Source organism: Colius striatus, chromosome 6, assembly GCF_028858725.1.
Source record: "Colius striatus isolate bColStr4 chromosome 6, bColStr4.1.hap1, whole genome shotgun sequence".
NCBI lineage: Eukaryota > Metazoa > Chordata > Aves > Coliiformes > Coliidae > Colius > Colius striatus.
The window spans coordinates 4,547,834-4,562,222 of NC_084764.1; the positions used below are offsets into that span (position 1 = coordinate 4,547,834).

Consider the following 14,389-nt stretch of genomic DNA (forward strand, 5'->3'; position numbering starts at 1 on the left):
GACGTGGGGAGGGACGTGGGTGGGAGGGAGGAGAGCTCTTGAGCAGAAACGTTGCAGCAGCTGCTGGGACTGCACAGCCTGTGCAAGCCAACAAAGTTACCACGTACTTATACACCGCTGGCCGGTGCTTTATCCTCCTGGATCCCCATCGGCCGGGCTGGCTGCCCTGGAGACAAGGCAAGTCACCTTTGTGGGGCAGGTGGAGTCTGGGGACACAAAGAGAGTGGTCAGCAAGCCCTGCCCATAACCACAGCTGGCCACGCAGCACCGTCCTCCCTCTCCATGGCTCTGCTGCCCTGGTGCCATCCCCCCACCCCACACGCTCTCCCCACGGTGTTTTGCAGAGCCCAGGGGCCCCAGCGGCACCTGCACCACCGGCTCTGCTGGCAGCCATGGAGGTCAATGCAGGGGGCAGCTGGGGGCAGCAAGGCTGCCTCTCCCTTCAGAGCCAGTCAGCCAACACCAAGCACCACACACCAGCTTCTGGGATACAAACACAGCCTAGGGCAGAGGCGGCTCCAGCCCGACCCAGATGGCTGCAAGAGCCTAAGGATGTCTGAGCCCTGCGCCTCCACAGGGTGCAGGACTTGAGGACTGGGCCAGGCTGGCACAGAGGGAGCCCTGCTTCCCTCCCTCCCTCCCTCCACCCCTGTGCCAGCCCAGCTCCTGGCAGTCTGCACCTTGGTCTGGGCATGGATTTGAATTTCAAATGAATCATGAGGGCCCTCTTGCATGGAGAAGCATTGTTTGGGCAGGGCAGGGCAGCTCACCTGCTCCCAACCCGCCAGCCCCTGCGTGCAGCACTGAGCCCTGGGAGCCCTGACCCCCCCGCCAGCCAAGACGCCGGGGAGCAAAGCGTCTTGGGACTCCAGGGTGACACCTTTCTAAGGTGACACCTTTCCAGAGACCCCTCTGGCACCTGCTCTCATCACAGCTCCTCCAAACAACAAGAAAACTTGCGTGGGGTGTGCAAGGCAGCGGTTGGAGCCCAGGTCTGCAGCATCTCCAGGCCCCAGGCCAACCCACAGAGCTGCCTCTGACCGTGCATCCCGGCAGCTCTCGCAGGGCAGGAGCCCCGCTGCCTCTTAATCCCACCATCTGGCAGCCTCTGACAGGTTCCAAATCCCTGCAGAAAGCATCCCCCCTGCCCCCCCTGAGCGATGGCAGCTGCTGGGGGTGTGCTGCCAGGGTGCCCCCCGGCACGCTGACCTCGGGCTGTAAGAGGCTTAGTGCTGGATCCGAGTGGCTCCTGGCCAGGGCCGGGGTGGCAACGGAGGATGAGATACAGATAATCTGATTGAGGGGGAACTTTCACACAGTGGGGATGGCACGTGGCTGGCTGCACAGTCCCCAGCTCCCTCAGGAAGAGGCTCTGAGTTGTCTTAGGTACTTCTGCCTCACGACTCTCCATCCTCATCCTGCCGGTGAGCACTGTGCTGGAGAGGAGGTGGGAGTCCCCAGCCTGGGGGGAGCTGGCAGGTTAAGATCCCCCCCTACTCTTAGGCTTTAGATCCCCAGCTGGGCTGCAAAGGGGCTGTTCCAACACCCACGTTTCCTGTGGGAGCCGGCCTGAGCCAAAACAAGGGGAAAACCCTCGTGCAACGAACCTCTCCGTGAGCTGCCCCGGCTTCCTGGGACAGACAGACAGACAGTCAGCGGGCACACGTGACTTTCTGCAAAGCCACAGCGTGTTTTGGAGCCCAGGCTGCTCCCACAGCTCTGAGGGCAGCATGGGGGACATGGAAGTGAGCAGAGATAGGGAAGGGGTGAACACACGGCTTCTCCTTGATGGTTCTGGAGGGATTTGGTCACACTTATCCGGCTGGGATGAGGCTGTGGTACAGCCAGAGCCTGGCACGAGCTGGCAACCTGCAGGGGATGCCAGGGCAGCAGCTCCTCAGCCATGCCCTGAAGCAGTAGGAGTACCTGTGGCCAAACCTCTGCCTGCCCCCAGAGAAGAGTGACGTCCCCACCACCCTGCACACGCTGCCCTAGGACAGGCCCTGAACTCCTGGGGCTGGGCTGCTCTGGGATGAGGAGTGCTCAGCTCATTTCCCTAGGCCATGAACCATTGGGAAAGGCTGACAGTCGTGAGTGGGGCAGAGCTCAGGCAGGCTGTTCCCAGGCAGGAACTGGAACTGGCAGCCTAAGCCAGACAGCACAACCTGCCTGGCAGGCACGGCTGAGGCAGGACGCCTGTTACCTCCTACTGTCTGGGAAGAGGTCCTCTCATCCTTCAGATGAGGAAGAGTTTCCCCCAGGGGCAGAGCTCGGGTTAACTACTAAGTTAACACCCCCAGGCATCAACCCCTAAACAGCAAGCAGGAAGAGAACAGCTCTGGGTCTAACACACAGTGTCCAGCACAGCCCAGAGGACTCTGTCTTCATCCCTTGCCTTGGCAGAGCTTCACCCTCCACCCGATGGGGAAAGAGAAAAAAGCCTCCCAGCTCCCAACAAGAGACTGCAGCTGCTGCCAGGCCTGCAAGTTGCAACAGAAACAAGGGGTTTTTACTCCTGTAATAGTGGAGAGCTGTCCCAGGGAAAGCTCCCGGACTGGGGATCGCAAAGACAGAGGCAGTTCTTCCCTCAGAGCCTGGTGCCAGCTAAAGAACCAGCAGGACAGGTTTCCTCTACATTTCCACGCCTTGTCCATGTCTCTGAGTAGGTCCTGCATCAGTGTGTCTGCCTCTAAAAGTCTCCAGCAGGAGCAACTCCCCTCCTGCCAGTGCCTGTCTCTTCTAAAAGTGATGGTTTATGGGCCCGAGGAGCCTCAGCCTGCAGCTCCAGAGCTCAGCACCTCCAAGTCAGCATCAGCTTAGGAGAGCCAGCAAGCAAGCTTCAGCTCACAGAGTCACCTGGGAAAGGGAAACCAGAGCTCCACCGAGAGCAGAGCTGGAAGTCCTATTGAGAGGCTTTGCCAAGTCTCTGGGGAGACTGACTGTTCCCCAGGCACCAGCCCATGGTAATCAAAGGAAATCCTACCCTGCATCCCCCACTGCCTGCCAGGGCTCAGGTTGCCTTCCATCAGAGCATCCTCATCCCAGAGGGCTGCCCTCACCCTAGGAGCAGCTGCTCTTAGTCCCTGAGGGTACCCATGCAACCAAACAGCCCCCACACTCACTCCCCTTGCAATATCTGTAACTCTGCCCTCTCGACTGTCTCTGGTGCCTTGTGTCCGTAGCCCCCAACCCCACCACTGCCCTTCTCCCTTCCCATTGCTTTCCTTCAAAAGGAGGGAAGAGGTTCCTTGTCCTCCCTCCTCTCACCCCTTGAGAAGATTACAGGGTTTCCTGGAAGGGATGCTCCAACTCCTAAGCAGATTAGAGGTGCTGCCACCCTCTCCAGCATGGGCACGCAGCCACGCTCTGATCCTCCTCTGTCTCATCCCGACAGCCTGGCCAGGAGACTGCATCCTTGGTCTTTTCCAGCTGAAATGATTCAATGCCAATATCCCACCTGCCCTGCAAACAAGCCCATCTGTGGCCACAGGGGACGGCTGAGGACTCCCACAGGTGCTGCTGGCCCAGGGTAGCTACTGGCACCCTGTGGGGTGGATGGGGAGCAGAGGCTGGAAGGTTTCAGAGCCAGAGGCGTGCAGAAGCTGCATGCACAGAGGATGATTGCTCAACAGCTAGCTGGCAGCAAGGTGCACTGTGAAAAAGCCTGGCCTGAGGTAAGGTGCTGCTCTCAGCCTCTGCCAGCACGCAGATTGCAAGCCTCGGACTCCTCGCTACCCTCTGCCAGGGCTTCCCCCACCACACAGCTCCTCCAACCACAGCCCTGGCAGGGGAAAGGAAGCCCTGTGCCCTGGCAGGACCCGCTCCCGGGGCCAGGGGTGAGGGGAAGGTCTGTGCTGCTGCCACAGCTCCCCCGGCTTTCACACGGGGCTCAGCAGCAGCCTTTGAGAAAGACGGTGACAGGCGCCGTGCCACAACGATGTAGGCGGGTGCTTGGCTCCGTGTCTCGGTTGCCGTTTACCCACACGCTGTGCCACCCACAGACCTTCCCCGGGGCACCAGCAGGTGCCCCCGGCTTGGCAGCCAGGCTCTGGCACTGGGCCTGGCAAAGGGCCACAGCACAAAACCCAGTTCCACACTCTGCAAGGACACTGACCGGCAGCCGCCTCGCTGCCAGACACGGCCCTCACACGGGCTCATACAATCCCTTCACCTGGGAAAGGCCCTTGAGATCATCAGGTCCAGCTGCTAACCTCTCCCTGCCAAGCCCACCACTACCCCATGGCCCCCAGCACCTCAGCTCCACGGCTTTGCAATAGCTGGGCACTCCCCCAGCTCCCTGGGCAGCCTGGCACAGGGGCTGACACCCCTCTCAGGGAAACAGTTCTGCCTCAGCTCCAATCTCAACCTCCCCTGGGGCAACTTGAGCCCATTTCCTCTTGTCCTGTCACTTGGGAGAAGAGACCGACCCCCACCTCACCACAGCCTCCTGTCAGGTAGCTGCAGAGAGTTCTCATGTCTCCCCTCAGCCTCCTCTTCTCCAGGCTAAAGTGAACATGTAAACCATGCACCTCTGAAGGTGTTAAAGAGCCCAAAGCCCACAGGGAAGCCCCACTGCAGCATCCCACCTCTCTGGCAGCAGGCAGAACACAACAGGGGTTTTGTCCCCAGCACTCCCCATACCCCCCACGGAAAGGGTAAACTGTTTACTCCCAGCACAAGAAACGGGGCACCAAGTAATCCTATCCACCTATTATCTGATCAGCCCCAATCTCTTTATCAGCCCAATTACAAGCATTAGCTGTCCGTGGCCGGGATGCACGTACCCGTGCACTTGTCTCCCCTCAGCTCTGGAGCCAATTACTCCCCCCTCCCACAAGGCAATCACAAGGGACAGAAATAAGCCACAGCTCAGGGGCTCGTCCCTCTTTCTGTTTCAAATCACTTTAGGGCCCAGCTGCCCTGGGGCGGGGTGAGCTCTTTCGCCATGTCTCTCACCAGGCTGTGGTGGCCTCACCGTGGGCAGACCCCAGCAGGCTGTGCCCACCTGGAGAGATTTCTCTCCTTGAAGCCAGAGACTCACTGCTGCTGGTGAGCCAGCTCCTGCCCGTTGCCTAAGCTTCCTCCAGCCTTGCTTCCCAGCCACATATGCTCTGGATAAAGCCCAGAATCGAAGAGGGTGCAAAATTCCTCACCAACAGCTGCTGGGAAGCATCTGGGGGGTAGGAGCTGGCTGTGGAAACAGAGCACAGCGAAGCCTTCCCCCGTCACTCCCTCAGAGGAGGTGAAACTCCAGGCACCCTGCACCCCATCGAGCCCACACCTCCCTCACGTGGGAGCCCCTTTCTTCTTGGGGGGTCCATGGGAATCTCTCCTCATTCCCCCGCAGCTCTGGCTGCTGCATTTGTCACCTTGTGCTGAAGGGAACCGGATCCTTCCATTAGTGGAAGGATGAGAGAAAAATCCACGCAGCAAACAACCCGAGGGGCATTTCCACACGGGTGTGCTGGGCCCCTCCAGCTCAGCACCCTCTGCACATCCCACCTGGCCTCTCCCCCTGTGTATCCACACTGGTGAAAACTGTTCACACGTGGAGAACCTCTCCTCGGTGGAGACGCTGACACACTGCTGAAAAGGCAGCCTGAACCTCCGAGAGCCAGAGAGAGATGCCACACAGCACTGGGGACACGCCAGAGGCTGCCAGGAGCAGCCCCTGCCACCAGAGCACAGGGGAGCACTGCTCTGCTTCAGAGTGACCTTGCAAGCCTCGCTCGCAGGAGTGGGGCCTCACTCCCGCTTGGCTGTAGGGAGTGACACTGAGCACTTTCCCCTCCATCCAGCACCTGTGACACCACCCAACAGCAGCACATCCTGCTGTGGGACGCCCCGAGGGTGCCAAAGCCTGATGAGCTGCCACAAGATCAGCACGGGGCCACCAAGACAGCTGGTGACAGCAGCTACCAGAGACAACAGCGGCTGAGATAACGGGGGTGGTTTGGCCTGAGGAAGAGAAGGTTTAAGGGGGAATATTACCCCTGCCTTCAGCTACCTGATGGGAAGGTCCAGGGAAGGTCGAGGCAGACCCAGCCTGAGAGACCATGGGCACAGGTTGCAACAAGGGAACCTCTCAGTAGATGTTAGGAAAGTAACACAACTAAATCCCGAGGCGCTGAAGCAGGCGGCTGTGCAGCCTCCCCTCGAGCGGCGCTCAGAACGCAACAGCAGCAGCCCGATCGAAGCCAGCCCTGCTCCGAGGCCGGCTGACCTCCACAGCTCAGCCCTCCGATGCTTTCACACACCCTTTGCCGACAACCACATCCCAGTGGGGCTGCCGGGGAGGTGCTGGGAGCCGGGCTGGCAGCAGGCAGCCATCGCCGCGGGACGGGTGTGCGGGGACGGGCACGGGCGGCTGGAAACCAGCCCTCCGGAGATGAGGCTCTGCCTGCTCCGGCGAGGAGAAGCGGCGGCAGCGAGGGCCGAGCTTCTCGACGTCCCAACCGGCTCGTAGCGAAGGCTCAAAAGGAGGAAAGAGACCGCAAACCCATCCCCGAAGCAGGTCCCGCACCGCCCGGCGCTTCCGCCGACTTCAGAAGCGGGGCGAGCGCGCTCGGCGGGGCCCGGCGCTGCCCACAGCCTCCGCCCGGGATGCTCCAGCAGCCCCGGGGCCGGCCCGAGCCCCGCCGGACTCGCTCCCTCCGTCCCGTCCCCCCTCCCCGCCAGGTGCCGGGGAAGGCGCCGCCGGGATCCCGCCCGGGGCCGCCCGCTCACCTGCGCCCGAAGAGCTTGAGGCCGGTGAAGCGCTTGTTGCTGTGCCGGCGGCCCGGCGGCGGCGGCCCCCGCTCGGCTTCGGCGCCGCCCGACGGCCCGGAGGCGCCGGAGGACGCGGCGGCGGGCGGCGGGGCCCGCGCCGCCTCCATGGCCGCGCTCGGGGCTCAGCGCCGCCGCCGCTGCCGCCGTCCCGCGCCGGGGGAGGGGCCCGCGGAGGGCGGCGCGGCGGGGCCCGGCCCCCGGCTCCCCTGCGGCCCCGCAGGAAGTGCGGCCGCGCCGAGCAGCTGCCGCCGCCGCCGGGCGGGAGGCGGGGCCGAGCGCTCCGGCCGCCGGTAGCGGCCCCGTCCGGCCGCGGCTCGTCCCCGTGGCCCGGCGCCCGGTGCTGCCGGCTCAGGAAGCCGAGCCTCCCCCCGCTCCCCCGCCTCCCATTGTTCAGCGCCGGACGGGGCGGAGGGGACGCACACGCACACACGGAGCCAGCGCCGCCGCCGCCGCTCCCTCTCCGGGGGCTGGGGACACCGCCGGCCGCTGCGGCTCCCTCCCTGTCCGCCTTTTACCCCTCCCGGCCGGCCGCCTGCCACGCCTGGCAGCCCACGGGCTGGGCACGGGAAACGAGCGGCGGGTGGGACGGCTGCTGTCCCCGCTGTCCCGACCCACGGGCTGGGCACGGGAAACGAGCGGCGGGTGGGACGGCTGCTGTCCCCGCTGTCCCGAAAGCCCGGGCTGCAGAGGTGGCCGGGCAGGGGGCTCAGCTGCCAGCCCAGCACGCCCCGTCGCGGCGGTCCCACCGGCCACCCCGAGCACCCAGCGGGGCTGGCGGGGATGGGGTCGCACCTTCGGGCTCCCACCGGCCGCAGGACGAACCCGGCAGCCCGGGAAAAGCGCCGCTGACCCCCGGGCACTGCCAGGCTGGGCGTCGAGAGCTCGTGACATCCCCGCTGGGGAGCCTGTGCCGTGCGAGCCCGGCGCCGGACGGGAGCTGCATTGTCGGCGAGGCACCGGGAAAGCACGAGAAGCCTTTCCCCCTCCCCCTGAAGCACGGGCTGCCAGCGCCAGCCACAGCACCTCAGCCCCCCCCAGAAAAGCAAGAGGAAGGCGTCAGAGCCCGGCTCAGCCGGTACCTCGCGTCTCCATCCCCCGGAGGGCTCTGGGGAACGTCCCAGGAGCGGTGCCGCCACATCTGCCGCAGCGCGCTGATGCTCTCAGCCCGCCCGGCCTTCACTCTCGCTCTTCCTCCCCCGGCAGCCGCTTTCCGGAGTCATCCCGAGGGCAGGTCCCTGGCAGCGCTCCGCCGCCCGCCCGGGGCCCCCGCTTTGTTTGCACCCTCCACCTGGTTCCTCTCTGCACTTCCTGGAAGTGCGAGGGCGCCTGTCACTGTGCCTCTCTCTTTCCCCCCGGCAGCCCCCGGCACGGGGACACCTCCTCTGCCGAGCCCTCTCCTCCTCTCGGAGCGAGCAGGAGCGTGCCCTGGCACGCTGGGCTGCGTCCTGAGGAGCTGCAGCTCCGTGGCTCTCTGAAAGCCCCCAGACTCCAGACAGCCCCCTCTCCCAAAGCTGCCCTGGCACTGCTATGCAGACCGGGCAAACGTGGCAGCTGGGTTGTCCTCCTGCCACCACCATGTGCCACGCACGGCCTCAACCCGTTCCCTGGCCCTACACATCCCCCCAGGTCTCCAAACACCCTCCCACCGCGAGGCTGCTCGCCCTGAGCTGGGGTTTGTTGAATGAAGCCACGTTCATGTGGGAGGCACAAGGATCTAGGAAGTGCCAGGCCAGCCTCCAAGGAGCAGAGAGGTGGCTTGATGCTCATCATCCCTCCCCCAGCCTGAGCCTGCAGGGCACAGCCATGGCTCTGCAGGCTCAGCCCGTCCCCAGCTCCCAAGAGCCCAGCTCTTCACAACCAGACAGTGCTCGGTCTGCTCTGGCTCCAGGAGAGAGCCAGATGAGCGAGAGGATCTGCAAAGGGCTTCTGTGGGGTCACAGCAAAGCAAAGGAGCAGAGCCAGGCCCTGCAGCCCACGTGGGTGACGTTTCCAAAGGGGCACATGGTGTTGCTGTAGGCTATCATCAAAAGGAAAGATCCCCAAGAGCCTGATCTCACCAGGCGAGCTCTGAAAGCGAGCACAACTCCCCATGCTAATTACAGAGCAGAGGGGGGAAGAGGCAGGTCCTGAATGCCTGACTCCAGCTCGGGCACCAGGGAGGGGAGAGGGTTTGTTGTCATGGAAAGGGTTTGTCATCCCCGCTGCTTTGCATGGCACCATGGGCTGCTGGCGTTCACTCCCTGCCTGCACACATTTCCCTTTCATGTTCTGTGCTCACGTTGACGTCTGCTCCTCTTACCCAGGAGCACCAGGCTGCCAGAGAAGCATCACACCCTGCCCCGGGACCTTCCCTGTCCTCTCTGTGCTGTGTCTGTGTGTCCTCCCACCATCCTGTGCCTTGGTCTCGTTACAAACCCCACAGAAAGCCCGGTTCTGGCTGTTCTTGGCCAGGAGACCAGAAGGGACAGACCTTGCTGGCACTCACTGGCTTCTCTGCAGGCAGCCCAGGAGAGGGATGGGGGTCACCGTGCTGGGTGGCCTTGTGGTCTGTCACCCTCATCCCTCTGTGCTAGTGTGTGTAGTCCACGGGTAAGGATAGAGTTAAACTACCTGCTTTGCCCAAACCTGGCAGGAGATCTGCCCCTGGGGCTCATGTGAGGAGGGAGGGGATGGCCATTAAGGTTGTGCTCAGGGATCTCAGCTGTGCAGGGGGCAGTTTCTCATTGCCCCTGACACAACCTCCCCCCTGGCCTGCTCTCGGGGAGTCCCACCCCACAGTCCCCTCGCACGCCCCCGCCACGGTGAGGCTGTGGCTGTGGGCACAACCAGGACAGGCTGCCTCGCTGAGACAGGCTGCCTGACGCGGGGAAACACCAGCAGCAGCACCATCCTGAGCAGCTCAAACCAGGGAGCGTGTCTGGTTGAGGACAGGAGCTTCGGGCTGCTGCAGGCACATCCCTGCACAGCCAGGCTGCACCCTCTGCCTCCCAGCTTCTCCAAACCTGCCTCTTGGGCTGTTTCTGTCCCTAATTGCACACAGCCCCTTCCACAGCTCACCACAGCCTCGCAGCCAGGAGTGCCTGGGAAGATAGCACCACGTCCTGAGCACCACATGATGCTGACGCCAAGCCCATCCCAGCCCGGCGTCCGCCGGAGCCTGTGCCCTACGGTGGGACTGGCTGCCAGAGGGGGCATGGCCACAGCTCCTGGGAGCTCTCTCTGGCTCTGGAGTGGGGCAGGGGATGGGGAGACACCTTGTCAGCCCCCCGGCCGTGGCGTGTGAGGAGCCAAGCGCTTGTTAGAGCTTCCCAGGCTCCCGCCGGCCGTTGCCTTTCCCCGCCTGCACGGAGGGCAGCAGACAGATGTCTCTGTCAGAGCAGAGCGGGCTCGGCTTGCTGGGAATGAGTGGGAATTAGATTATGCTGCTCTGCACAGCCAGGCTAACATGATTAAAAGGCTAGCAGGCAGGACTCAGAGGAAGGAGACTCCCTCTCTGCCCCTTTCTCCCTGCAGCTGCGGGAGGCTGCTTTCCTTTCCTTCCTTTGCCCGTCTCCCACCTCCCACTCCTGCCAGCTCTCCCCTCTGCCCTCCCCGTGCCTGTGACCAAGCTCCCTTGTTATTTACATTACAAAGCAGCCCCCTGGGTTATATTTAGCTGCCTGGCACAGAACAGCCTGTGAGATGCATTAGCTGCATCCTATGTGCCAGCTGGGGACCGTGCAGAGCAGCCCCACATCTCTGTGAGGGATGGCTGCTGGCCCCCGCGGGGGCTAACACCAGGCTGGGGGCACAGAGAGACACGGGGACCCCTCTCCCTGCTGCCTGGAGGTGAGGAGCCCCTGAAGGCAGCAGAGAGCAGAAGGCTGATGCCTGCCCTGTTCATCCTGTCCCGTAGCCTCGGGCTGCGAGGAGACAGCGCTCAGAGCTTTTGTGTGCTTGCGGTTTCCTTTCTGGGTAAACACCCCTGCGGGCTGCCTTGCTGGGAACAGTGGCAGTGACGAAAGGCCATTGTCACAAAGCCTCACCTCAAAGCAACTGGGAAGATGAGAGTGAACCCGGAATTGAAGAGCAGAGGCAGCTGTGAGGGTGCTGCTGCTGCAGCCAGAGCCTGTCCCCAGCCTCCCAGGCTCCAGCTCTCAGGGCTCAAAGCAAAGCTCCTCCAGCCTCCAACTTGCCTTATTGCCACTGGAGCTGCTTCCCGTGCTCCTGCCCCATCACCAAACCTTGGTGCAGACACCCAGATATTGGCTCTCTGGGGGCTTGCTGCGGTGACAAGGGGGACAGAGTCCTTCTGGTGCTGCAGAGCCACCTCTCCAGTGGGAAAACTGTCCCAGAATGTTCATCCCTGGTGCACAAGGCATCATCATTAATAATGTTGGCACCAAACTGCTACTCAAAGCCCTAAATATAACCTGAGCTCCTTTCCATCCGCTCAAGGCTCCTCCATGCACCGTGGCAGCTATTTATGGAAGGAACTTAATTTTCATGGGCTTAATATCATTTCTGCTCATTTCAGAACCTTTATATAGCAGCTCACGCTGCCTGGCCCCTGTGATGACTAATGGGCCCCAGCAGGAGCAGGCAGGTTGGCAGCAGGAGGACTTGGGGCCTCCAACCTTCGCGTGACATTGAGGACACATTGAGACTCACAGCCCATGGAGGACATCCTCCAAATTCCATACTGGGGTTGGGTAAGTGCCTCCAGAGCCAGGCAGCGTGGTGAGAGGATTTCTGTCAATCCCCTACTCTCCCTCAAGGGCTTCTTGTGCTGCAGGAGGGGCGCCTGATGACAGGTTATCCCAGCTCTGGCCGTGAGCTCCGTCACCAGCTGAGCAGCCCCGGGGAGCAGCCTGAGCGGACCCAGCGTGGGCACATCACAGGATGGCACAAGCAGATTTCCACCCCCAGACACTTCCTCTCCTGTCTCCCCTTCCCTTTGCCCAGCTGCTCGAAACAGAGGGTGGAGGAAGCAGCTCATCCCAGACACCAGCTCTTCCCTCAGCCCTGGCCTGCAGGTAGCTGCAGCATCCCCTCTGAGCCAGGCTCTCCTCTCAGTTGCAATGCTGGCCTTGGATGGAGCAAAGCCTTGTGCAAAGAGACCTCATGTGAGGGTTGAGGAGGACAGAGGAGCTTGGCAGAAGGGTGGCACTTGGCAGAAAGGCGTCCTGGGTGGCACTGCAGAACCACCTGCGTGGGGAGGACGGGGTAGGATGAGCAGGATGGAAACAATCCCCAGCAACTTCAGACAATGCAAATCCAGGCTGATCAAATTAGGTTGCAGTATGGTCCCTTCCTCCCCTGGGGGAGGCTGGATGATTGCAGCTGGCTAAGCTGCTGGCAAAACACTGTGCACATCTGGAAGGAGCCAGCTGAAAGGAGAAAATCCTGCTCTGCCTGGTGATCCCTCATCCTGGGGAGTGTCGGGGCAAAGACCCTCCCAGCCCCGGGGGGATTCAGCCCCAGCAGCATGGCAGGTTGCTCAGGAAACACGGGGCTGCCTCGGGGTGGACTGTGGCACCCCCAGCTCCTGCTCACCACCCACTGCAGGAATAACAAGTGCTGGAGATGAGTCAGCCCGGGGGCCCCTCCTGCTCTGCAAGCACTCAGACGGCTTCCTATTAATTCCCATTAATGCAGCTTTGGAGAGCAATTTGCTCACAGTTTGTACCACAATCCTTGCAAGGGAGGAGAAGGACAGCACAGCCAGGGAGTGACCCACAGCTCCTGCCTGAATATGCCCCTCAGCAGAGCTCTGTGTGCCAGGGTCCCACCAGGAGAGCCCATCCAGTCTGTGCCCACCACCGTGCTGAGCATGGTGTGACAGGGGTGATACTGAGCCCAGGAGGACACAGAGACATCCAGAGCCAAACCAGCTCAGGAAAGGGTAAGGAGGAGGCTCCTGCCTTCTCCCCTCTGCTCAGAGACAGTCCTGCAAGGGCTTGCTCAAAGGCAGGCATAGGCTCAAAGGATTCTGCAAGCTCACACCTGAGAGCCATTCTGTAAAGTTCAGGGTTGTTAAATGGTAGAAGAGCTTAAACAGTGAAAGAAAGGGGAAGGAGAGACACCAAATCCTGCTCAGTGTGAGGGAAAGAAGAGAGCCAGGCTCCTGGAGGTGTTGTCCCAAGGACAGTATGGCTGGAGTCGGGAACAGGAGTTCACCAGAGCATCACCAGGCAGGGGCTCTCATCAGCTCCCTGGGAGGTATGAAAACCAGTCTTTGCCTCCATGGGCTTTGCTTGGCTGTAGCAGGGGTGGCTGAGCAGAGCAGTCCCAACAGAAGAGTTGCACTGAAAGCCGGGACAGATGCTCTTCTTGCTGCAGGGTGCTCCCAAAGGGCACTTTTCCAGCCTATGCCCCAATCCCAGCCTCTTCATCTTTGCATCACTGCTTAGTCTCCCCAGGTAGGATCAGGATTTGGATGCTAAGCAAGGGGACGTTTGCCTTGGGGCAGAGGGGGAAGAGCAGAATCAGTGGTACCTCAAGCAGTGATAGAGCAGTGCTGCAAAGAAAGAGGGGAACATCCATCCCAAGGTCTATGCCAGCTCCTGGGAAGCTGCTGGGCACACAGAGAGGCCTGGGAGGCTTCACAGCCCTGGGATAGCAGAGGGGATTGAGCTGCACGGCGGGGAGGGAAGGGACAAACCCCTGTCCCTGTGCTCAGATGGTTTCTGGTGGGAAGGTACTGGTGGGAAGAGCCAGCCCTGACCCCATGGGAGGGGCTCATGTCCCCTGGGCAGGGCACTCCTCCCCCCCCAGCCCCTCAGGGCCCCAGGGGCTCCTACCTGTAGGAGACCTGCTTTCTGATGGCCAAGTGCAGGAACTGCTCCTCCACCTCTGCCACTGCCACGGCCCCTCTCATCTCCTGCCAAGCCGGGTCCGCGCCGTGGGCTGCCGCAGCCCCTCTGGCCACCTCACCGTCACCCTTGGCAGGGCTGAAGTGTCTCCAGGTCCCGGGCCCTTCAGCCATTCAGTGGGGTGTCTGTGCGAGCGAGGAGTCCTGCTGTGCCCTCAGCCTGCCGGGCAGTGCCAGGCTGCCGGCGCGGCTCCGCGGGGCTGCGGGACGGTGCCGCCGGGGCTCAGCTCCCCGCGGGCGCACAGGCACCGGGATAACGCAGCCTCCAACTTTTCCCTGGGGGGTGGTTTTTTTATCAGCCGCTTGATTGATGGAGGTTTGGGAAGCTCAGGCTCCGCGGCTCAGCCTCCCTCTGCTGCCCTGCCACTGCGAAGCGGAGGAATAGCCGAGAGGCAGCCGGAGACGTCGGTGCTGCTCCGGCACTGCGAGGGCAGCGGGGGATACGGCGCTCCAGCACATCCAGGGATGGCGATGCTCCAGGGAGAGGAGGAGAGCTCGGGCTGCCTTCTGCCAGGATCCCCCCGCGGCCAGGCACGTCCCTCGGCGTTCCCGGCAGCAGCAGCAGCAGCCGAGCGGCAGAGGCAGCAGAGGTAGGCAGCGGGGAAGGAAGGTGCCTGTGCACCGAGCCTGCAGCAGCCCTCACAAGACAAAGCAGAAAGGGAGTGCGTGGGGAGGGCGAGAGGGAGGGAGGCAGCCCAGTGTCACCTTAGAGACACTCGGAAACTGGCACTTAACCCTTGGGAGGCCGGGGAGGCAGAGGAGGGTGAC

The 14,389-nt window shown here is 62.4% G+C and overlaps 1 protein-coding gene across 1 annotated transcript in view; it reads right to left on the reverse strand.

Annotated features, from left to right (window-relative positions):
• The window catches only part of DGKZ (diacylglycerol kinase zeta), a 45,696-nt gene extending 37,714 nt beyond the window's left edge, over window positions 1-7,982 (reverse strand). The window contains exons 1-2 of the mRNA XM_061997926.1: window positions 7,848-7,982; window positions 108-206 (exon numbers count right to left, since the gene is read on the reverse strand). Of these exons, the coding sequence (XP_061853910.1) occupies window positions 108-206; window positions 7,848-7,906 (158 nt within the window). The 5' untranslated portion in view covers window positions 7,907-7,982. The remainder of the gene's footprint in view (window positions 1-107; window positions 207-7,847) is intronic.
• Between the last annotated feature and the right edge of the window lie 6,407 nt (window positions 7,983-14,389).